Source organism: Penicillium cataractarum (genome assembly GCF_028827025.1).
Source record: "Penicillium cataractarum strain IBT 29864 chromosome Unknown utg000007l, whole genome shotgun sequence".
Taxonomy (NCBI): Eukaryota; Fungi; Ascomycota; class Eurotiomycetes; order Eurotiales; family Aspergillaceae; genus Penicillium; species Penicillium cataractarum.
In genome coordinates, this window is record NW_026622743.1 from 340,727 (window position 1) to 353,640 (window position 12,914).

Below are 12,914 nucleotides of genomic sequence, written 5' to 3' on the forward strand. Positions count from 1 at the left end.
AAGCCTGGCTTCCGATCTCTCCTCGCGGCCAGCGTGGTATTGGGCGCATACCTGCGCCACGAGAGGGGTGGTGGAGGGGGGGAAACGTGAGCTCAGTCCTAGCGGGACAGTGGTCAATTAATATAACCATCGGATAAATCTTAGTCACATGGTTGTACATTGCAAAAATATACAACATGCCTATCTTTTAGTCTTTACCACTGGATCGTCTACCTGGTTTATGTGGAGTACAAGTCAGGTACGGCACACCCTGGATCGATGGTGGTTAGCAACTCGCCCAGGTACCACGACGAAACCCAAGAAAGCAAAGCAATCCTGCAGCGATGCAAAACGAAAATTGAACAAAGCATCGTACGATAAACTACATGTCTCAAACTACTGCATTTGCTTGTGACCCCACATTTGACTGGCATTCAGAATAGTTTAATCATCTGAATAATGTCCCAGCACCTGATCATTCAAGCCTCTGATAATGAAAACCAACACAACAACAGCTATTATACTCCAAACTAGAGTCAAAAGAGCATGTAGCTCCATACACTATTTCCTTCATCCGGCCTAGTTCCAGGGATACTTCATCCTGCAAAGGAAGAAGGGGGCAGGAGACAGTGTTTGCTAGAGGTTGATAGGCAGGCGCAGCATACCACAGCCCAATCGGGATCACCTAGAGGGATCGACAACACTCTTCCGTTTGCAGCAAGTTCCAAGGGATCAATTGTTTCTGCTTCTAGATCTCGCCTGCTGCGGCTGCTCTGCCTTCGGGGTTTTTTGATGAGACGCGAAATGACTCCGAGGAATCTGATAAATCCTTCTAGCATCTTGTCTCCCCTCGGATGATCGTCCTGCATACTTGGGGTGTTTCATATCGAACCCTTTCTCCTCCATTGCATGCATGGTCGAGTCAGTCCAGACTCTAGCTGGTTGACTCCTGCAGAGGGACGCAGTACTGTAGAAAATATAATATTCAAGTGAATCAGTAGACCCCCTACTAGTGTACTACACACCCTCTATACCTACTATTCTATAGATATAGAGTATATAAATGCATACTCCATGCTATACATGTCCACTCAGTTCACTAGGCCAGACGACGCGATCGCAGCGACCGGACCATCAAAGTGGAGACCAACTGGGTCAATTCCGGCCATCAGCCGAACAATCAGAACAATGAGCAACAAGCGCGTCGCGGTCACGGTGGAGAAAAGATCCACATTTACATCAGCCTCCCGATTAATAATCCCAAGGTCAAATTCCTTTTTTTTCTCCGACCGCGCGTGGTGGTCGCGGCCGGATGTTCGTGAGGGGGAAACACCTACGCGGCCATGCCGCTGGGTGGCAGGGGAAAAGAATCGAGTGAACCACGTTTGCAGGGCGATGTTTTTGTGTTTTTGTTTTTGTTTTCGCTTTCGATAGGCGGGGCTGGATTTTTCGGAGTTGTATATCCATTGAATAATCTTCATGTAAGACTGGTTGGTTTCTAGTACCTACGCGAGTCCGAATTGACCATACATACTGTAGAAGTTAGAGTACGGGAGTCACTACGCCAACTATGCTGTGACTATCACGCGGAGAACAACCCTCCTACAAGACTCAAGAATATGCCAGTACTTTACGTACCTAGACCCCTAACCACAGTAAGCAAGTCAATTGCTCAGCCACGATCTTCGGCCTTGGCCTAAGAGGTCAAGGCTAGCCCCCCAACAGCCGGGTCCTGACGATCGATGATTTCACGATTTGCACGATTTTCATCACGATAGTCCCCGAGCAGCGCGCCACACACGCGCTCATTGCCTCTGCCGGGGTTAGACTAGTAGAACGAGCCACTCAACGTATCGGTACTGGACCTTGTACGGAAGACCCGGAGTACACAAGGACGAGATTTAATCTACTTGGTACTCGTGTATGAAAGAAAAAAAAACTTGGGGCCGTCCCAGGGAATAATTTGTTCCCTGGCTCTTCCATCAGTCCAGAAAGGTCGATCGGGGGTCCCACCGAAACCATGGTCTGCCACAGGTACAGCACTAAAGTTGCCCACAAGAGGAAGACAGATTCGATAGCTCGGATTCCGATCGTTCTTGATTTTTGAGGAGCTGGCGAAACAAAGCTACTGTCCTTGCATGGATAGCTTGAAACGGTTCACGCGGCAGATATCAAAAGGGCTTTCTAGTCAAGTTCGATTCCTTCGATTCCCATTGATCGCGATTGTCACACCGGATCGTTCAGTATCCCCGTTTGGTAGATGGTAGCAACCAACCGACAAGAGAGAAAAGACGGGGGGAAACATCCAAGGTTGGCGGATACCAATCCCATTGGCTGAATAGAATTGACCCCGTCTCACACATTACCTCACAAGTATCGGCTTTTGCAATTGAGTCAGTGGCGGCTGCCAATGAACGCCCGGTGGGAGCCCCAGAGCAGATGCGGAGAACGCCGGGTCCGAGTTGTTGAGGGTGAAAGACGGAGGATGGTGAATATGCATGAATGGGCATTGGGTACGGGGACAGGTACAGGATACAGTAGTTACGGGATACGACTGTCTAGAGTCCCTCTACGAATGAACAATTCGAGAGAGCAACTGCCGCAGGACAACACCAGCGCCCAAAGTCTCATCGACGCTAAAGCAAGACAAAGGGCCCTCTGTTCCCCTGTGGGTGGACACTGGCGCCCGGTGGTGCGAAGGTCCGAGACAGGGTTTAGCGCGGGAGAATCATCGCAGAAAAATCGGGTTTCCTTGGTCAAGCCGTCAAGGCGACCGCTGTAAGCAGTTTAGTGATTTCCCCTACAGCCTTTTTCTGGGTTGGGCTGGGCTAAGTGGCTAGGGTGATCGTTAGTTTGTGTCTGCTGCCCTGTTTTTTTATTTTATATGCGCTACCGCCAGCCAATTTTTGGAGGAGTTTGGGGATTGGCCCGTCGCATTGTGTCGTATTGTTTTTTTCTGCATGGGAGATGAACGAGCCGCTGGGCCAATCTCCCGGGAATTGACCAGTCTATGAGCTGTCATAGTGATTTCACTTTGCCACCAATAAGCTTAGTCTGTACCTCCATTACTACTAGATACTACTCGATATGGTTGCGGTATCCAACGGGTTTAACGCGGTTGCAAACACAACCAGGACCAAAGTACAATTACTTAATGATGCATAATTCAACTGCACAATTACCTTTCTTGGTCTCCGAAAAAAAAAAAGTCCTCAACTATTGAACATCCTGCATGTTGCATCCTCGTGAAAATGTCTCCGTAGATAGTTCCCTCCGAGCTCACCAGTCGACTCTACAATCAGTCGAATCACCCAATTCAATCCACGCCGATCCCTCGAGTTTCTCCCCAAACCCAAACCTTAACATCAACCGTTGATGACTTGATGCCGAATCAAAACCCACTCTCGTTAACAATCAACCCCAGCACGGCCCCAGTTTGACTGTGGGCACAAACCATCACAATTTCCCTGCCTTGTTTTTTCTTTTCATCATTAGGGCCCTGACAGCTGTCAATTCTTCCTGCACGCTGCACGAGGAAAAGGGGGAGAGAGTAGTTCGGCAGCCCAAAGGAAAAAGGGGTTAGATCTGCTAAACGAAATCCTGGTTCATAATGATCATGATGCAGTATACTTTCCCTACAAAAACTGCGTCAGTCCTGTCGATCGACATGACCTCGCCATTGTTCAGGTTGTACCACTCCTAAGCATAAAAAGCATTAAGGCCCTTTCGTTGCACTCGAGTTGTCCAATTAGATCTTGTATCCGCTACAGCTCGGGTGAGTTTTGAGTCAATGTTCTAGGCAGCTGGCTGATTGGGCAGGGGTGTTGTGGTTGCCCCCAGTCCTTGCGCCCGTCTCTCTCGTCTGGACCCTAGACTAAGTGGCTGGTGACCGGATACTGGCGGGCGCTAGTTGGAAAAGTCTCAGTTGCCTTCCTGCATGGTCAGGGAGACCGAAGATGGAGGGGAGAACTAATGTTACTTGTGTAGGTAGGCCTTGTCAAAACCAACTGCAGATAAAGGAAAAAATGTTAAAATAGAAGTGAAGTAACTCTCTGGACATAGTTCATTGGCTCCAATTGGGTTTATTTGGACCGTGCCCATTCCAAGGTTGATTCTAACACGAGTAGACGGTACATACATATATCTTGTAGTCTATGGAACGAAACTCATCCCCCTACGGCTTCGAACCACCTCAAAGCTCAAAGAATATGGAGATTAAGACGGCATGGGATTAAATGTACATTCTGTACATTCTATCCTTGGTAAGAGCATATATTTAACCTAATACTACTCGTTCCGATACAGACGGTGTTGACGATAGTTCGAGTGAGTTGTATCGGATTCTCTAATGTCAGTCTGCACCTTTGGACGCGTATAGTTTTCGCTCTGTGGAGGACCTCCAGTTTGAGCACTACTTAGCAAACCCAAAATGGCATACGAACTCATAGGATGTTGGAAATTTAAGTGCATTTTGTTTCCATTCTTATGTTGACATACATGCCTGGATCCGCCACGCGGGCCCCAAGCGAAAAAGATAACCCATAGCCGAGCTATTGCGCCATATTGAAACTTCAAAAAGAAAAAGAGATAAACGAAAAGGGGGAGGAATTCAACAAAGCGTCACCACCACCAGCTAGCGCAGCGAATGCAAATGCAAATGCCAACTCATAACTGGCGTAGAACCACGAGCATCAGAAAAGGCTTAAGCCATGTAGGTCGAGGAGTCGACACCATCCTCGGGGTACTCACTGTTATTGTGTTGGTTAGTTTTGTTCTGGACATTGAAAACTCAATAGGTGACTGTAGTGGGTGGGTACGTACGGAAGAGCAACCTCGAAGCGCTTCTCAATCTCCTTGAGAACCTTCTCATCATCCTCGTTGCTGACAAAGGAGATGGAGAGACCCTTGGTTCCGAAACGACCGGCACGACCGACACGGTGCAGGTAGGAGTCGGCATCGGCGGGGAGATCGTAGTTGATGGCCAGGTTGATACGCTCGATATCGATACCACGACCGAAGACGTCGGTGGCAACACAGATACGCTTGTTGAACTCCTTGAACTCCTTGTAACGCTTGATACTGCTAGCTGTTAGTAGGGTGCATGCTACGGCCAAATTCCATGGAAAAACTTACCGCTCCTCTTGGCTGACACCAGAGTGAACAGCAATGCTGGGGAAGTTGCACTCCCGCAGCAGCTTGTCCAGCTCGTTAGCACGCAGGGTGCTCTTGACGAAGATGATAACCTGGTTGAACTCGAGGTTATCCAGAAGCTCGTTAAGCTTCCGGTTCTTCTCGTTCTCGCTGAGCTTGATGTAGTACTGCTGCAGACCGTGCAGGGTGAGCTTGGTGTCGTCATCGACGTAGACCTCGAGAGGGTTACGCATGAACTTCTTGCAGATAGGGCGAATCTCCTGGGAGAGGGTGGCGCTGAACATCATAACCTGCTTGTCGGCGGGGGTGGCACGGAAGATCTCCTGGACGTCACGGCGCATGTCTAATGGAAAACAAGGGAAATTGTCAGCAAAGCAAGATCCTGTCAATTAGAAACTGATCGTTCACTTACCAATCTGGTCGAGCATCTTGTCACACTCGTCAAGCACGAAAGACTTGATGTTGCGCAGAGACAGCTTCTTGTCGCGGACCAAGGCATTCAGACGACCGGGGGTTGCAACCACAATGTTGGGGTAGGTCTCCTTGTTGGAGAGGACCTCAATATCCTTGGCGATGGGAGTACCACCATAGAAGACGGCAGTCTTGACATCAGGGAGGTACTTGGAGAAGCGAGCATACTCGTTCTTAATCTGGTAGGCCAGCTCACGAGTGTGGCACATCACAAGGATGGAGCACTCGCCAGGGACGGGCTCCAGCTGGTGGAGAGTGGTCAGAACGAAGACCGCGGTCTTTCCGAGACCGGACTTGGCCTGGCAGAGAACATCGACGTTGAGGACTGCGGTGGGGATGCAGTGCTGCTGGACTGTGGGGAGGCGAAGTGGTGGTTAGATTTGGTTTCGACTCAAGGTGAAGCAGCAAAAAAAACAATCGTGTCGCAAGGTAAAGGTCCGTTCGTCCGTCCATCTCTCGAAATCCGCCACATCGAAAAAACAACTACAAGATTGATACTCGAACAGTGTTTTATTCCCGGTCGCTTCTTTCGTCATTCATGGCGCCATCAACCGCCAGGGGGTAGAAGGGAGGCCACGTTGACAGAAAAGGGTCGTTCCAGGGATCTGTCATTTGCAGACGACATGAGGGAACGCCTATCACCGGCGTCACCAACAGAATCGATCGCATTGTTTTCTAGCAGGAAAACAAGTATGGCCCACAGGTAGCAGAACACACGTGGAAGCAAATGACGACCATGGCCGTGGCTAAAAGCCACGCCAAAAGAGAGACCTCCGGCAGAGCGCTGAATCGCAAAGCCGATCAACCACGTGTATATGGGCCATTGCTCAAGGACAATGTGGCCTCTCATGTCGCCTGCACATTCGGGGACGACCGAATCCCCAAATAGATATATACCGAGATTCCCGCGGAGATGGACGGACGTTGGAGCTTGGAGTAATGGAGGAAGGCATGTGGGAGAAATGTTAGACTAACCCTCCGATGGATGTTCGAAGCCGCAGTCAGTGATGGCGCGCAAGAGTTCGTTCTTCAACAGGAAGTCGCGGAAACCGGTGGAGTGAATGCCGACATAGCTGCCCTTCTTGTCGGGGCGGCCACCAGACACGGTGAGGTCGCCCTTCTTCTCCGCGTCGCCGTTGGCAGCAGCGGGAGCAGCAGCAGTCGCGGGGGCCGCGGTGGTGCCCAACTCCTCGTCGGAGTAGTCGATGAGATCCTCTTCGTGAGACATGGTGGCGATGATGGGTGAGACTGAAGGATGAGAGGTTGTTGTGTCGCGTCTTCTCGGAAGAGAGAAGCTTGTGAATTAGGGGGTGGGAGTGGGAAAGGGGGATGGAAGAGGATGAAAAGGAAGATGAAAGCAGTGACTGGTGAAAGTCCCTTGAGATTGAGCAGCACAAAGGGGACGAGGGTCGACCAGGAAAGAGATGACAAAGAGGGGATTGCGGCTGCGAGGGATGCGCCGAAGTGGAAGAGAGCGCGGTCTGGGTCACATGACTAGGCTCCCAAATGCCGCATCGGGACTAGTTCCATCGGGCGATTTTACTCTGGACGAGTGAATTGTTTCAGCTCTTTCAGCGCCTCCATTCAGCTGTTCTTCGCAGTGGAGTCGACAATGGCCAAGGCGCGAATCCAGAAGGAGGCTAAAAATGCCAAAAGCCACCTGAAAGCCCGGATGGATTATTTGCAACAGGCTGCGAGATATCTCCAGGACGTCCATCTACAAGGCAGAGCTGTCGCGGGGACCAATACAATCAATCCCCAAACGACATTAGCCAACAAAGAAAATCCAGCCCAAACAGCAACTTCAAACGCTGATATGAACAAAGATATGACCATGAGTCAAGCTTCTGATAGTCAAAAGGCGACAAAGAAGCCTTTGACCAATATCTCCCGAGTCTATACCTCCCACATGCGCGGCGTATCTTTGAAGACACAGACCCGACTGTCAGTACCGGTGAAGAGATCTTTTTGCAAGCGCTGTGATACAACTCTCATTCCAGAGGTCAACTGCGAGCAGGAGATTCGGAATGATAGCCGTGGGCGCAAGAAGCCATGGGCCAACGTGCTGGTGATACGCTGTCTCGTCTGTAGCACCGAGAAGCGCTTTCCCCAGGCAGAAAAGCGTAGCAAGAAGCTATCCGAGCGTCGAAAGGAGTTGACGCAGAAGGAAGAATCGCAGCACCAGGACCAGGCTGTCACAGCGTGAATTCGCCTACGATGCTGCATCATTCAAGGCTCTACGAGGGTCTACGAGACGATGTGATCTGACACAGCACCACACCATGCAACGGCTACTACCATCAGCGCCTCTTCCGATTCAAATAATCAGACTTGGGAAGACAAAGGGTGCTGGTGTGTCTCTAAGTCGCCTGGGCACGATCATCTACCGGAAGCCTTGAGCGAAACGTCATCGTGGCCCTCAACGTTCGTGCTTCTTGATCGGCTTAGACGATCTCCATGCCGTCGCTCTGCCCGCTCTGGAGTACGTCTTTGGGGGGTGACTACTGATCAAATGGGCCACTGCGATCAGCCAGGACATCCTTCCGAGGACGGCTTCATTGAAACGCCCCGAAGCCTCGGTAAACAGGTGCTTCCGGTTACAACTGCACAGGAACAACTCAGAAAATAAATCTGTGATCATCTTTGTGTCGGGCAGTGGCCCAGACGAAGCCGAAAGCCTGAAACCAATATACAAAACTCGCAGAGAGGGGAATCGAAACCACTGGAGATAGTAGCACACATCAAATCAGACAGCAAGCAACATCACGTTTATGCGCTCAAAGCAAAGATTCAGGAAACGAAGAAGAGAAAACAAACATTAAAAGTCCATTGTCATGGTAGTCGTCAGATTCGAACAAGGCCCGTAGCGAGGGATGGGAAATGAATGCGTGAAGAGTCCCACGGAGCAGTGAGAAAAGTGAAAAAAGAAAAAACGACCGCAAAATCCGAGCGCCACCCAAAAACACTGCAAATCCTATTCACGCCTCCGGCTGACTCGCGAGTCAAGCGCCGGGACCGAAGGTGCCGCGAGGCATGCAGTTCTTTCAAATCAACAGTCGATAAGTCAAAATATGCCGAACAGACCCATGAAGAAAGTATAAGACAAAGACACGTGGGAGAATTGACTGGGTCAACTGAAAAGGATGTCCGCGAGGACCATACTCGTATATCAGTTTGTTTTCTTTTGTTTTTTACCCTCCCATTTTGGGCGGGTTGAGTGTTTGGTTTGCACCGAGGTCTCGAGGTGTAGGTGGAGTATAGACAGATAAGGTGTGTAGGAGGAATGCCGACGGAATGCCAACCCCATGGTTTTAGGTAAGGGAAGCTCTCTCGTCATGGGACAGCCCCACAGGCTCCGTTAGTATGGAGGGTGTTGATATGTGATTCGCGAGGAGAAGTACGTGGAGGCGGGATATCGGTAGAGAAGGGTGGAGGGGGTTTGGAAGTTATTGCATCAGCGTCGCCGGCGGGAACTCTGGTCCATACGATGATCTAGAGTTTCGATTCGACCGCGAAAGGATTTGACAATATCGCGGATGTGGGAGATCTTGGCTAGCTCATTGTCCAGCTCGTCGATGCTGGCGAGGATGGAGCGAGTGCGGGCGATCTCCGCGTCCGCGTTTCGGATCACGTTCCCGGCGCGGTCGTAGCTGTTTTGGATAGAGAGTTGCATCTGTTCCTCCAACTAAATCAAGCGGAGAAGATGTAATGTCAGGAAAAAATGGTTGTTCTTCTGAATAGTTGGAAAAAAGGTGGAGAAATTTGGCAGCGGGACACAGAGTCACAGCCCGTGCGGGGGAGATAATCAACACATACATATTCGATGCGGCCGCGGATCTGAGCCTGCAGACCGTCCAACTGGTGCGACAAGGCGCGAAGGCTCATAGGATCCAGTAGCAAGCGGCCCTGGCTGCTGGCGGCGCTGGTTGCGCGAGAGCTGGAGTTGCTGGTTCGACCAGTACCGCGGCCTCTGGAGACTCCATTGCCAGCATGGCCACCCTGCAGGGCAATCTGCTGTTGTTGTCGGAGGATCTGGATCTCGGAGGAGGTAAGGCCAAGCGAGGTGTCGGGAATCGAAGCTGCTGAGACGGACATTTGGACCCGGCAGAGACATGCTCCAACCGCCAGTCTACGAAGCGCCGATCAAACTCAAGGTGAGACCGAACGGACCGTAGGTCATGGTGGACGCGACAAGTCGGTGTGTGTGGGGGGGGGGCCGGCGCTGCTGGTGGTGGTCTGTGGTGTAGCGGTGGAAGGAAGTGGATGCGGGGAGATCAAGGAGGACAGAGGATGTAGGAGGGAATCAGGAGCGCCCGTAGAGTTCAGAATAGAAAGACTCTTGGGGGAATAGCTTTGAGGAGAGCGAGAAAGTAGGGAGAGGGAAAGGTGACAAGATGCGAAAAGGTGGTGTGCTGGGCGGCAACTGAGGCGCGGCTCGTGAGTATCCGTTACACCGAAACAGGAGAGCGAGCCAGTGGGATGCCGCGAATTTTATATCGCGGGCCCGAGAGGGGAGAGGTGGAAATGATGGAATTGGTGGGAGTGGGAAGCACAGGCGTAGGGTTTGGGGGAAATCTGATACCTCGGAGAGCCCGTTGGAGGACGAGAATGGGAAAAGGGGGGGGGGGGGGGGAAAGGAAAGACAAGAGAGGGGAAAGCTTTTATGTCGATAGGCTAGCCTATAGGTGTTTAGAAATACAAGAAGAAAAAAAAAGAGAAGTCTGCAAAAAAGCAATATACAACGAGATAGATGGACGAAGAGACGATTTACAGAGACTGAAGGATCATGGTTGAGCGGCTCTGGAAATTCATGGCTTGGATCTTCTGGTCGCAGTAGGGCGATGGAGCTAAAGGAGACGCTGCATATGTGGAGAGGCCTTGAGACGGTTTCATATGGACCTAGAGAGAGCACCTGACTGAGTGTCCAGGGTATAGGCTTGTAGGCCTTGTATATCTCTACAAGGTTGTACCTTTCTAAGCTTGCAGAGTCTCTGTTAGATAGCTAGGTCCCTCTAGAAAGAGCAAAATATGCACTATACCACAAGTGCAACAGTACATCCAGCGCTAATATAAGTACAGAAATCAAATGTAGCCAATCGTTAGTAGTATACTCCGTAGTTAGTAGTATAGTTCGTAGTTCTAGTCAATATCTGTCGACGATCGAGAGGAGGATCCATTCCGAACCATGGAAAGCCCTCCGCCCACTCCGCCTTTACTTTCTTAGCTTCTTCGCCTCTTCTTCTCGAATCACCTCCCTTCTGGCCTGCACCTCCTCGCCTCGTTCTTGCCCGTCCACCAAACGCAAACCGTCCTTCCCCTCCTCTCCCAATCACACGCGAAGTCCGGCCCGCTGCCTAACTCGTGAGGCTGAAGTAACGTCCAACCCGCCCCGACCTCGCCAGTCTATTGGCACAGACATTGCGACCGCGGGGCTTGCAGTCAACTCACAGACGCGCGCTCGCCCGTTATCCACACAGTTGGAATAGCGCATCTGGCCTTTCAGCCTGTGAGCTGCGTCCATTCCTTTTTCCGATCTCCAACTCCTCCTGCAGCTAGCTCTCGACCCAACGGCCTGACTGGACCCGATCGTCGCGACGTCGGGGAACTGACGCTTTGATCACGTACGGCTACAATCTCTTGCATTGACGGGGTTCTAGCCTGCCTCTCATAGCTCAAGATACCGCCATTGTCTGCACACCTCCCTCGCGCTACTTTTCACGTGAGCAGCCTGTGGAGCGCGGGTCCTGCCCTACGAAGCCGATTGAGGGTCTAGTCCAAGTCTAGGGACTCTGCTTACCACTGAAATCGCATCGGTTCGTGCCGTCGACATCATCTCACCGAGCCTACTACGAATCCTGGCATACACAACTCGCGGAGATCGCATTCCCCACCCCCCGCTCCTCCGACGCTAGCGAACAATACGATACCCATTGGGCACAACTAGACCGTCAATATGGCAAAGGACAAGGAGCGGGCGATCAATCCTGCGGCTGCGCAGCGGAAGCAAGACAAGCAGAAGAGCCTGAAGAAGGGCAAGGCGGAGCAATTGGCACGTCGGAACGAGAAATTGGCTCGCCGCAACCCAGACCGAATCCAGCGACAGATCAATGATTTCAAATCGATGGAAGAGTCGGGCCAACAACTACGGCCGCGCGACAAGGAAGTCCTGGAAGCACTCGAACGGGATCTACGGGCAGTTTTGAAAGCGCGGGAAGCTTTGGGCGATAAGGCACCCAAGTTCAGCCAAGGCGGGCGAGACGGCCCTCACGGCGCACGAAGAGAAGGAGGAGACAATGTACTGGGCAAGCGGAGGCGAGACAATACTTTCGGGCGACAGCAAGAAGAGAGTGATGGAAGCGAGACAGACGAGGATGTACGGAGGATACCCATGCCGCGCGATACGCCACCGCCCATTCCCCGCGAGCACCAGCGGAAGCGTGGCCCGGCACAAAACGAGGATCCAGAGCGTTGGGGACCCCACGCGCTTCCGTCCAGGCCGCCAGTGGTCGAGGCCAAGACGGTTTACGAGGCAAAGCCGGAGATCCGTGACTTGCGAAAGGAAGCTGTGAACAAATTTGTTCCCTCGGTAGTCCGAATGAAGCAAGATTCCATTAGAGGTACGGGCAAATTGCTGGAGCCGGAGGAGATGGATAAGCTCGAGAAGGCTGGGTACACGGCCGGGCCTGCTGGGGTTCAACCAAGCACCACGACGGAACAAGAATCTACTGCCGAGGAGTTGCGGTTATTGGAAGAGGAAGAGAAACGATTTAACCAAGAGATGAAGAAGCATGCTCACATGGAAGAGGTTGAAGATGAGGATGCGTAAAGTCCTGCATCAGATTACATGAACTCAAGACACCATCTACAAGGATTTCTCCTAATCAAAATGTATACTATTTCTAAAAGAGTTGACAATAAGACCTGTTGTACCGGCTTGGACAAGCCACCGCTCTCATCTTTAATTCTCTGCCATATCTACCTAGACACGATCTAGACTGGCCACTAATGTCGGGTTCTCCCAATGCTGATAATAAACCGCAATCACATGCCACAGCATGGATGCAACCTTATCTTCTTCGAGTCAAATTGGGGGATGACCATGCCTTAGACCCCGCCAGCTGATAATTTGCATGTGTCTAGGGTTGTACAGGATGCCCTTGAGGCTCAGCCTTCTTACTCACATCTTACATATGCACCCCCTTCGTTTCAACTGCCAAGTGCTTTACGCATACCGAAAATGTATAACACAGCAATTATTCACTCTTGGAGTTAACCCTATGTGATAGCCCCAAGTTCTATATACCGGGCAATCG

At 51.3% G+C, this 12,914-nt stretch overlaps 4 protein-coding genes across 4 annotated transcripts; 2 read left to right on the forward strand and 2 right to left on the reverse strand.

Moving 5' to 3' along the window:
- Window positions 1-4,681: 4,681 nt before the first annotated feature.
- On the reverse strand, window positions 4,682-6,829 carry N7496_007762 (ATP-dependent RNA helicase SUB2; the record flags this gene model as incomplete). Its single annotated transcript, XM_056700681.1, has 5 exons — window positions 4,682-4,727; window positions 4,801-5,058; window positions 5,113-5,473; window positions 5,543-5,953; window positions 6,577-6,829. 5 exons carry the CDS (start codon window positions 6,827-6,829, stop codon window positions 4,682-4,684), a joined length of 1,329 nt encoding a protein of 442 aa, XP_056552744.1.
- Window positions 6,830-7,213: 384 nt separating this feature from the next.
- On the forward strand, window positions 7,214-7,807 carry N7496_007763 (ribonuclease P Rpr2/Rpp21/SNM1 subunit; the record flags this gene model as incomplete). The annotated part of the gene is made up of 1 exon (XM_056700682.1): window positions 7,214-7,807. The coding sequence occupies one exon, from the start codon at window positions 7,214-7,216 to the stop codon at window positions 7,805-7,807; it is 594 nt and encodes a 197-aa protein (XP_056552745.1).
- A 1,248-nt stretch (window positions 7,808-9,055) lies between these two features.
- On the reverse strand, window positions 9,056-9,696 carry N7496_007764 (uncharacterized protein; the record flags this gene model as incomplete). The annotated part of the gene is made up of 2 exons (XM_056700683.1): window positions 9,056-9,286; window positions 9,418-9,696. The coding sequence occupies 2 exons, from the start codon at window positions 9,694-9,696 to the stop codon at window positions 9,056-9,058; spliced, it is 510 nt and encodes a 169-aa protein (XP_056552746.1).
- Window positions 9,697-11,554: 1,858 nt separating this feature from the next.
- Window positions 11,555-12,427, forward strand: N7496_007765 (WW domain binding protein 11; the record flags this gene model as incomplete). The annotated part of the gene is made up of 1 exon (XM_056700684.1): window positions 11,555-12,427. One exon carries the CDS (start codon window positions 11,555-11,557, stop codon window positions 12,425-12,427), a length of 873 nt encoding a protein of 290 aa, XP_056552747.1.
- Window positions 12,428-12,914: the final 487 nt, after the last annotated feature.